Raw genomic sequence first — 11,452 nt, 5'->3', positions numbered from 1 at the left:
AATGATTATGTTCAAATGCGGTCACCATTGAGAAGTGGAATATATGTAGTTTTTTTTATAATGTTACATAGTGTTGGCGTGATGGATATTATCGTATGTGCAAATTACAGTATGCTACGTGTAAATAATGGGTCGAATTAAATTGCAGATTCAGATCACAGCCTGGGGCTATATACTGACACAGTGCCATACCACACTAGTAGAGAGAGAGAGAGAGAGAGAGAGAGAGATCGGGTGACAGGGTTGAATGTTTATCTCACTTGAAGTACCTGCATACGTACGATAAAAATAATAATATCTGATGTATATTTACTTTTTCCTGTATGGGGAATAATTATTTTATTGTTGAAGTGTGTATTTTCCCGTTTTATGGCATACAATTTACACCTGGTATCGGACGAACTCCAGACTAGTAACCCAGTCTTCATTTACTCATTCTCCCGGCACAAAATTCGTCCATCATGTTCGAATCGTCCACTTTTAGTAAAGCCGGAGAGGTTCGAACGCGGCACCAACTATACTGCACTGCCAGACGCAAAACATGAAGGCCATGGCGTCTAGGGTGGTTTGGACCCTCACTGCCCGCGTTCAGCAGAGGTGGAGATATCTTGGGCGCTAGGGTGCTCTGCTCACTTACCCTGCCGGACGTAGAGCCTGATGGAATGGCGTCTAATGTGTTCGGGAGTTTTAAGGCAGCCTGAAGAAATGACAAGTCGCATGGGGAATATAGGCATTAAACTCTGAATTAATAACTTTCATAACAAATGCTACAATTCTTATGAAATGTCTCAAGAATCATTGTACTTTTGGTTCATATTAAGCAGAAAGTTTTGTGTCTTGTCCCAGCAGTACTTTACCCTTAATATTTAAAGAAAACTTCCACGCAGTTTTTAATCAACATGGTGACGTTTTTTATATTTATAGCTTGTTGTCTCAGTTGATTTTACCAACCTCAGGGGAGATTGTCACGGTGGAGTAGATGGGCTTCATTAATCTCGTTGGCTACTTGTGTTCTATCCTAATCAGAGTATTAACTGGTAAAAGCAAGACCAATATAATAATGACATCCTTGCCTGGAAGAGATCAACCATTCCTATGTACCCCCAGGCTTGTGTCTTCACAAAAGCTGGTCAGTGCAACTTCTGAGAAACACCAGGGGCCGGATAGTTCTCAAAGCTCTTTAAACACTGCTATGTAGTTTATTGTGACAATATACTCCTCGAATCAGAACAAATCTTCCGAATTTACAGTGATATAAGCCTGCAAAAGGACGCACAGCCATCATAATCTAGCCTAACCTTGACTTCGCCTTCCATTATCAATCAGATGCTTATGTATCCGAACCTTACCTTTCCTTACTTTACCTTACCTTACCTTACCTTAGTCTACCGAATGTTGCCAAACTCAACCTAACTTTATGCAGCCCAACCTAACCTTACCTTACCTTGCTTAATGCAGTCCAAACCAACCAAGCCTAAGCTAACATATCCTCTTCACAATCACTAGGGCGCTAGATTAAGTCAGTACGGTACCTTATATCCTATTATATTCGAGTGTGTTGCATTATTAAGCAGTCTTGGTACAGCTAAACAGTGTGATGATAACGAAAACATGGTATCACAGGGGTATGCTTCATTTGTTCGTTGATTTAAAGAAAAGGTTGCGAATACGGAATCTCAGGTAACTCCCTTCCTTCCCATCAGATGGACATTATATATCTGGCTCTCTGAGTAAGTGGTTCCCTTTTCCCCAAACTCCCAAACATTTTACAGCTTCATCTTCCTTCACCAAGAGGGCTATTTCCATATTCAGGCTATCTTCTGACGGCTTTATTCAGCGTATGGGAGACAGCTTGTAGGGAAAAGATAACTAAAGACTATTATTTGCTCCCCAGCCCGAAAAGTATCTCTAAAGCTGAATTAACTTGCTTTACGACAACAAAAATAAAAAACATGAGTGATCTGGTGACTTTTTTTTCCCTTTATCCAGATTATTTTGCTTCAGGGTGACTTTTCCAAAACGAGGGGGTTACCTGTCGGCTTCATTAATCCCTTCATTGAAAGACAACTTCCAAAAGTATATTAAACCATCTCGAGGTAAAATATAACACAAAAGGCGCCAACTTTGCCAAGAGGTTTAAGGAAATGTCAAAAAGCGAGTTTCATTGTTTCTTGTCCAATAGCGCTTCAGATTCCGTGTGTCATTGTTACCTTCTCGTGTGTAGGGTGCTCACAGTGGCGCCTCCCGTCCCTTCACACTGATAAAACACGCCCCACTTCAACACCGTCCCACGCAAGTGATCAGTTCCAGCGTTCGTATTGTTAAACGTGTCGTGGTTGGCATAAATTTACCATTTTACTCCAGGTTATGCCAGACATTTTAGTGCAGCTGGCAGTGAGTTATTGGAGCTTGAGATTGCCAGTGCGTGAGGGTATAGGCGAAACCAAATTCATGAAGTATATGAAAGCGCCAGAGAGGATAAGAAAAGGTTAGACCGATTTTACCTTTACATTATACAAGCATTAATGAGATACATTGTCAGCATTTTTATTTCTCTTCACGCGTTTCACCAAGGATGTCAATATCTGAAAACTTTCCTTTCCCTTCTCGATCCCTGTTCCTACTAACCTCTTCGGTGTATGGACGTCATTTATACTGTAGCGATATCAAGACTGTTTTATTCAACTAGTAGGTCTTTCAAAGGTGAATAGTTATGCATTGCCCAAGGACGTCTTATTGTATGCCTGGTATCTCAGACGATATTATTGAGCTTTCAGGAGGTCTTTCGAAATGGATAAGTTTGTGTGTATATGGCCTTCACTGACTCCTTCACTGCCAGGCGCCATTCCTAAGTTTAACTCTTGTTCTTTTGCTTATTAATCCCAGTGCTGCCCTTCCTTTCTTTACTGTTTCTTTCACTGTTTTTCCTCTGCCCAACGAAGTACGTGTTATATATTTTGTTTTTAGAATCTTTAGTTGAATCTGTGCAGGTTGGAGAAGACCTCTTGTACTATATTCTGAGTTCCAGATCTCTTCTTCTCCAGATGGGAGGTCCGGGAGTGGTGAAGATGAGTGGGGATCGGCGCCACCCAGGCCTTACTTCGCCCACACCCCCACAAACCTCACCATCATCTCCGGACAGACCGCCTACCTCTCCTGTCGCGTCCACATGCTGGGCCATAGATCTGTGAGTATCGCGACGTACTTTGTTTTTACAGCTCCTCAAATTAATTTCTTCGTAAACTGAAGAAGTCTTATTGTAAAGTTGTCAGAAAATAATCTTTTGGCCCATACGTAACCTATGCTTTCTTATATATCATCAATGTCAAAACGAAAGTATCTTAATATATATATTTTTTCCTTGCTGCAGGTAGTTTTATTTAGCTTAGTATGCAGGAAGAAGCCTTTGAGTGGAAATGTTAGAAAATGTTTATCATCTCCACATGTTCGTACACAGATCCCTTAATATCCAACACCAGCATAACAGGATGTGCTATGATTCGTTCCTGGTTCGGTGGTTAATACGAGAAGTCTTTCCTGAGATGAATAAAAATGCATAAAGGTAGCAAAAAGAAACTGCACTTAAGCATCGTCCTAATAAAGGGTATAATACCATCTCCACTAACACCTTAACTGTGCGATTAGGAAACATTTTCTTTAAGCCATTAGCACGATTGTATATTGAACATTTTATTCTGCTACCCCACAAGAGAATTGATTTAAGTTAGGGAACACCTTTATCATAATGCAGGTAAAGGGTAGGGGGACAGGAGGGCATGGGGAGAAAGAACGAGGATTGGAACAGATAATTTTAGAAAAGGAAGAGGAAAAACAGTGGAAGAAATAGTAAAGAATGGAAAGGCAGTAGTGGGAATAAGAGAGAGAGAGAGAGAGAGAGAGAGAGAGAGAGAGAGAGGCGGTGAAAAGACCTGGAAATTAAGAGCCGGGGAAAAGTATTCAAGAAAAGGAAAAGTTGGTAAGAATATATTTTGAAGAAACAAGACGAGAAAATAATAAGCTAAAAATGAATGGCAGAATAAGAAATGACTGACGAGACTGTGAGGACTAGAGTAGAAGAGAAATGAAGAAAGATGAGGCAGAAGAAGTTAGTAATGATGATAAAGTAAAAAACTGGCAGGGGAAAAAAGAAAAATAAGCAGGCAGTGAAAGGCAATGTAAATGGAAAAAGAGGCAGAGAAAAGAAGGGTAGATGAGAAAGGGAGAGAGACGACAGTGCAAATCAGAAGTGCAATAAAAGAGACAGGGAAGGGAAAGATAGATGAAAATAATACTAAGATGAGAGAGAGAGAGAGAGAGAGAGAGAGAGAGAGAGAGAGAGAGACGAAACTGGCAGCAAATACAGTAGAAATTATAAAGAGGAAGAGGATGCCATAAAATATAAAAATGTTACAAAACGGAGAAAGTGAGAGGAAAAGGCTATATGAAAGAATTATTGAACAAATTCCAAGGAGAAACAGTTCAAGGAAAAGAATAGGGAAAGAAGTGATGTCAGAGAAAGGAAGAGAAATAAAAGAAGGAAAGAAAAACAGTAGATGGAAGGGCTTATGTGGAAGAAATATTAAAGGAGAGAGAGAGAGAGAGAGAGAGAGAGAGAGAGTAGGCCTGCCGAAGGGAATGCCAAATCATCGTATTGTCTTCCACATGATCAGGCTGCGGAAAATATGAATCAGATTGATATAACATCCAATTATCGTGGGATGAGGTTGTAGCCGATGTGACTGATACAACGAGGGTCTTTCTTTTTTTATGCAATTATGAATAAATAGACTGCTGAGACTCTGTAAATCTTCTTTCCAAAATACAGTTGAACAAAACAAGGCCAGTATCATATATCGTTCATTTCTAGCTCCAAGCTCTTATATAGTTTTTACCCCCTCCAAATAGCTAATGTCTTTTTTTTATTATTATTATGCTTGCTTACTCGAAATGATTTCATTCGAATTAAGAACTTCTCCTTGTGAAGGGGTTACAATAGTTTCACAGCTATTATTTTATTTTCGTAAATTTTTCTTTCACCGAACCATTGATTCAGCCTAAAGAAGATTCCGGGATTCAAGGAATGAAAAGACTACAGTACACACTAACATAGTACTCGCCCCTCTGCTGCCTACCCCTGTACCATGCTGCTTGTCCAGACTTATCATTAATATAGAAACTCCAGTACTGAGTGTTTTATACTTTCCTTTGTGATAGTACCAGAAGTATCCACAACAAAAGGGAACCACCTCACCCTTCCCCTCGCAGACAGGTGTCCTTGTCAAGTGTTTTCTTTAAGTTCCTTCTCATTAGGGCTGTATGATTAAATAGTATCAGCAGAAACCAGTGCTTTCATTAGAAATTGTATTCCTTCTGTATAGTTTTTTTTTTTTTTTTGGGGGGGGGGGAATTACCACATGTTCCTTTTGGTAATTTTGCAAATTATAAATATTATATACATCGCGCAACGCTTTAGGATGGATAATAAAAATAAGTAAATACCGGTAAAACATTACCTTCGAGAAATATAGGTGTGATTAGTAATTTTCCTTCCACTATCACCACCATTCGCCTTTCCATCACCAGTAGGCCAACAGCACCATCACCACACTCATTCCCCCTTCCACCCCAAACATCACACTCCCGAGGCCACCAGCAGGATCACGTCTCTCTTCATTTAACAAGAGCAGCACCAATATCAGCAACTTCCCACCCAGATCCACCCTCTCTCTCGCTTACCCACCCACACATACCCACCCCCACCCAGATCCACCCTCTCTCTTCCTTACCCACCTACACATACACCCACCCAACACATTTATCTACCCCTTTGGATGCTACAGTCTATCGCAGGTTACTCAATCCATGTAACGCTGGGCAGGTTTATTGAAGCATACATATGTGTCGAAAAGGCTGATTATAATAAAATATACAATTAATTGGTTGCATTACAGGTGTGAGTTGGCAGCTTATAATCCGGAGTTGCCTTCATGATGGGTCTATATAATCATTTTAATTTTTTTTTATAATCCAGTGGTAAAATATGGGGCTAAAAATTCACATGCAGTAGATGAGGGTTTTATATCCCAAGTTCAGCTCACAAAACAGCATAATCTTTGTGTGTGTGTGTGTGTGTTGGACAGAGCCATCTACTGCTGTGGGAGGAAACTGTACCAGGGTAGCTCTGATATAAGCCGTATATGACTGATAGGTTCAATCCGCCCGCATTTAACGGCAGGCGAATTTGGCCTTCATGGGGGATACCGATTATTGCTTCCGCTTGTACGGTACGTCTATTGTGTGAAGATAAATACAGTATATGGAAGTTACAGAGACATTCCCGGTGCAGCAGCCATGGCAGCAACAACTCCGTCCTCTCCACCTACTCCTGCCTTCGACCCGTCGAGGGGGGCAACACCTGCAGGTTCCCAGCCACCACGGGCCCACAACATCGTGAAGTGGTACAACGCTAGGGCGGGGTACGGGTTCATTCGGCGCCAGGACACCGGCGCCGATGTATTCGTGCACCGCCTGGAGATCGATTGTACCAATTCACGGGGCCGGAAACGCCCGTTACGAGAGGGTGAGGCTGTTGTCTTCGATCTTCTACAGGCACCGAAGGGTCCCGAAGCTGTTCACGTTACCGTACCGAGAGATGCAGCTGTGCAGGGCTCTGCTCGTGCATGGCGACGCCCCTCGGATCGGGATCGTCAGCCCAGGGATCCCCGGTGCACTGGGGAGATTGAAACAATAGTCACCATGTGTATCGCGACGGCACGAGCATTTTGCGGCGGTGACAAGGCGGCGATACTCGTTCTTCTCCCACAGATTTGTGAGAAGAACGGGCTTCCGCGCCTTGTTATCCCGCAGTGCTTTGCCCGTGATACTCATGCTGCCCCTCGTCAGGAGCGTCGCGCCCCTAAGCTGCAGCCTCCCAGACCCCGCACAACACCGCGGAAAAAGCTGCAGCTCGACGCTCCCCTAAACAAGGCTACTGCTGCCACCGCCATCACCGCCATTGCACCGCCCACCGAGCCTGAACAGCCAGCTCCTGCCGAAGATTCCCGCCGCTCGCCGTCAGTAGCCGAGGAAAGGGCTCCTTCTCCCGTCCCCTCCACCGACAGGGAAGAAGAGGACCTCCCGCCCTCGACTCCACCACCTGCTGCTGACGGCGAGCCAAGGAAGAAGAGGAAGAAGAAGAATGGGAAGAAAGGCAGGCCTCCACCACCTGATGAGATGGAGACAGATCATCTCGTGTCTCCACAGCTTGCCTCCACCACCCCCGCCGATCGCCGCCAGGACGTCTTGGCCTGCCTGCCTCCACTGCCAGGAAGACTCGCGCCCATCTCGAGTCTCTCTCAGTGGATCAGATCTTCAAATATCAAGATCAGTACAATGAGGCCAACTTCCAAGACGTCACCGACTCCCTCTACCGCCTTCACGTCCTCCGTCAGCAGTTCCACGACCTCCACGCTGACTGCCTTCTTGCCTCGAGTCAGACTCACGCCGACGACGTAGCCGTACTTGACTACGTCGTCCGAGCTATTTTAAAATACCACATCGTGAAGAGTAGCTAAGGCTAGTCCCTGCTTTCCACCTGCAGTGTTTCCCTGGCGGGCCTTACACCCTAGGCCCGCTCCCACTCTGACTTATGTCAGGTGGGAAAATCTCAACAACAACAACAAGTTACAGAGAAGTAGCCTGAAACTACTATTCTTATGTGCAGGAGTGAGTGAAGGTGACTGCACAAGAGAGAAATTATGCCAAATATTAGCCAAGACATGAATAAAAAATACTATATACCGAAGAATCAAGGAAAAGACAATAGTTTCATTGGAAAATAAAGGGAATAACTTTGCATTTTCCAAGGCATGTCTGGGAGGAGAGAGGTAAATATTTAGGACGAATGTAATACTATGCCTGGGTAGTTCAAGTGGGTATGAAATTGTAGTTCTTAATCGTATCATGGCCAGGAAAAAAATATTCTGTTCCAGCTATCATTGGACTCTTCATTTCAAGTGAGAGGAGTTATAGGAGTCTGAAAGTCTTAATGATGCTTTGAGTCCATGAGTGGGTGAGGGAGCAGTGGGTGCGAGCAAGGATGAGGAAAGAGCTGGTGGGATGGAGGGGGGAAGCCTGGAATGAATATAAATGTGAATTTTTTGATGGATATTTATGTTGGGGGAGAGGTTCATGCATCAAGTTACCCTCATCCCGCCTAAAATTATACGCGACTATCATCCACTCACTTGATGAAGTGCTTCCCACTTCTTCCTTCACCTTTTATCATTCTTTTTCTGTGTCTGCCTTCCTCTTTCCATATTTCTCCCATCTTTCCTTCACTTTTTACTCTTCTTTCCTTTTCAGGTGGCATTACAATGAGTGACAAGCCTAATGGTTTCTTGTAACGCTGGGTGGTAACCATATAGGCTAGTCAACCAGTATGTGTCAGCAAGTAGGTTGGCGAAGGGTTAGTGCCCCTCCCGGTAAAACAACTAACTCAAAGATAAACCGCCACCCTTTGCAGGATTATACTGTCTGACTATAGACAGGTAGACAGATGCAAGGAAGGTACAGAGCATTTTATAAAGAGTGCTAATACTTTGGGTGTGTGCATAGGGACCAGGAATAAATGTTGTAGATATCAGTGTTCAAAAGATTTATTTATTTTGTTACCCGTTCAGTATGATTGCATATTTTTGTTATGTTAATCTCCAGGCAATGTTACGCAGCTTTGGGGAGACTTTTCGGTGCGTATCTGTGCGTATATGTCTTAAGCGAAGGAGAAACTTGAAGTTGGTTATCAGAGAGAGAGAGAGATCTAATTATCCCTCCAATCAAGAACAATGTGACCCCATTTTAAAGATTTGTCTCCTCATCCACCTGCTCTCCTCATCTGTCCACTGTTCCCTCTGTGATAATTAATTAGTCTGTGTTTTTCTATGTGAGGTGAGGGATTGGCGAGGTAGGAGGGTGCTGGCTTAACTATCTATCTATCTATCTATCTATCTATCTATTGCCAGACGCCTTAATCCCGTAAGGAGTGGTCACAAACCAATAGCCTCCATGTCGCCCTGTCCCCCGCCATTTCACTGCCCTGCTCCCAGCTCACAGCCCCCTCTCTCATATACTCTCCACCTCATCCTTGGCCTCCCCCTCTCTCTCCCCCCCTCCACCTCACTCACATACACTCTCCTCTTCAGTCTCTCACTCTCCATCCTCTCCACATGGCCAAACCACCTCAGTGTGTTTCTCCTAACGCTATCAGTAGTTGTGTTCCTCAGGGCTCTGTTCTATCACCAGCTCTCTTCCATCTATTTATGAATGATCTTCCAAGCTGTACATCTAACCCTATCCATTGATACGCTGATGACTCCACCCTTCACCTTTCCATTCGCTTCCTGCAGCGTCCATCTCAGCAATTACTTCAACAGACAAGGGATGAGGCTATGACACACCTAATGTCTGACTTGGCTCGTATATTTTTGGGGGGTAAAAGTAATCTTGTTGTTTTTAATGCATCGAAAACTAAGTTCTGACCTCATTCAACCCGACAAAATCTTCCTCGTGAGTTTCCTCAAACTTTAACAATATCCAACATCCAGCATCATCTTTAAACAACCTTGGGGTTTCATTCTCTCGGGATTTATCTTGGAAAGACCACATTATCTCTCTTATAAAATCTGCTCCCAAGAGATGACGTGTGCATAGCCGACTCCGTGCTTTCTTTACCCTCGCTTTATTCACCTCTGTGTAGAGTACAACTGTTACGTGTTGGGAGGCTCCCCACGTACACAACTTCCCAGCAAGTTGACGTCAAAGGCTTTTCGTCTGGTTTACTCTCCTTCTACTGGGTCCCTTCAACCTCTGTCTCTTCGCCGTACTGTTGCATCTTTATCCCCTTTCTTTCGCTACTTCAGTGGTCACTGCTCCTCTGAACTGTCTGCTTCCATCATCACCACTATTGCGGACGTGTAACACCCATCTAGCAACAAACTGTCATCCCTTTTCTGTCCAACTCTCTGATGCAAGACCGTTACTCCCAGTCCTTCATGAATGCAACAGGTCAGTTCCGGAACCTTCTCCCTCTGTCAGTATTTCCTACTTCCTATGATCTCCAGTCTTTCAAACGCAGTGTGTCCAGGCATCTCGAAATGAACGGATCTTGATTTTGGCCTTTTTTTTTTTTTTTTTTTTTTTTTTTTTGAGGGAATACTTTTGTAAGTTCCTGGCCTTTGGTTCCTTCTTGCATAAAGAAAGCACACCTCACCCCCCACACATTATCTTACAGTCACCTGGTGGACGAAATCTAAATTGTCTTCAACTCACCTCCTTCGTAGTATTACCATAGGAACATGCTCCAAACCAGAACAGTAACACATCATGTATATAAACGACTAGGAAGTAAACTGGACAAAATTCAGTGAAGAAACAGAACAATGAATCAGCACACTAAAGAACTAGCGCATCACTAACAAGGACACGTTGATTACGAAATTTATCAAGCTTATACTAAATGCAGACACCACACTCCACAAGACAGCAGGCGCTATAACCCAAGCTTTACATGGGGAGGTAGCTCGCCTACAAAAAATAGACTCACTCAAACCCATGTCCCCTCTCCCACACATACAGATCTTCATCACAAGGCTCAGGCAATTACACCATGAAATTGACAATTATATATGCAGAAAGAAACCGGAAAACCGGAAAGCGTTTGTAACTACACTCCTCGACTCCACAGACTACTCCCGGTTCTACAGAATAATTTACACTATTAACAAAAACACAGACAAACATCCGCAAGGTTCATGCTGTCCAACACCCAGCACATGTTTTCTTACACAAAAGAAACAATCGTACTTGTGAACCACTATGCAGACATTTTTCACCTTGCACCACCGCGCACCGAGAATGAAATAACAATCTTCCCAGCACAGGCACTCCTTTCCACTTGACCAAAACACAACCCTCTTCAGTCTGGAACAGATACATAACATTTTCAAGAAAACAAGGATCTCTACAAGCACAGGACCGGATGGCATCAGTAACCTACAACTTAAACCTTTAGCACCACACAACATCCAAATCCTCACAAACATCAGCAACTACTCATAATCACATTGTTGCATTCCTAGCATTTGGAAACATAGTACTGTGCAATTATTACTTTTCTTTATCGATACTAGGACCTGACACCCCATTCTTTGTACAGACCCTTAGCACATCTTTTCGCACAGTTCAAAATAACTGAGCACCTAATTATTTACAAAGTCACATCTCGTGCTCCCATTGCTCGCTCACAACACAGCTTTAAAACATTATATTTCACAAAACTCGTACTAACGAGTCTTAGACAATATGCATCTGACGGCATTAACTCTGTGTGGCTAGCACAGTGTACACTTCTTAACAGTAGACAAACTAATCGCCAAAATCACCAACACAAACATGG

At 43.3% G+C, this 11,452-nt stretch overlaps 1 protein-coding gene across 1 annotated transcript in view; it reads left to right on the top strand.

Annotated features, from left to right (window-relative positions):
* Positions 1–1,060: 1,060 nt before the first annotated feature.
* Positions 1,061–11,452, top strand: part of LOC145406336 (lachesin-like) — a 58,210-nt gene continuing 47,818 nt past the window's right edge. The window contains exons 1-3 of the mRNA XM_080277498.1: positions 1,061–1,129; positions 2,365–2,488; positions 3,045–3,187. Coding sequence (XP_080133624.1) covers positions 1,061–1,129; positions 2,365–2,488; positions 3,045–3,187 — 336 coding nt within the window. The remainder of the gene's footprint in view (positions 1,130–2,364; positions 2,489–3,044; positions 3,188–11,452) is intronic.

This window comes from Coenobita brevimanus, chromosome 70, assembly GCF_032717465.1.
Source record: "Coenobita brevimanus isolate Jiangsu-jjx chromosome 70, ASM3271746v2, whole genome shotgun sequence".
Classification (NCBI taxonomy): domain Eukaryota; kingdom Metazoa; phylum Arthropoda; class Malacostraca; order Decapoda; family Coenobitidae; genus Coenobita; species Coenobita brevimanus.
This window is presented reverse-complemented; position numbering and strand designations above follow the sequence as displayed.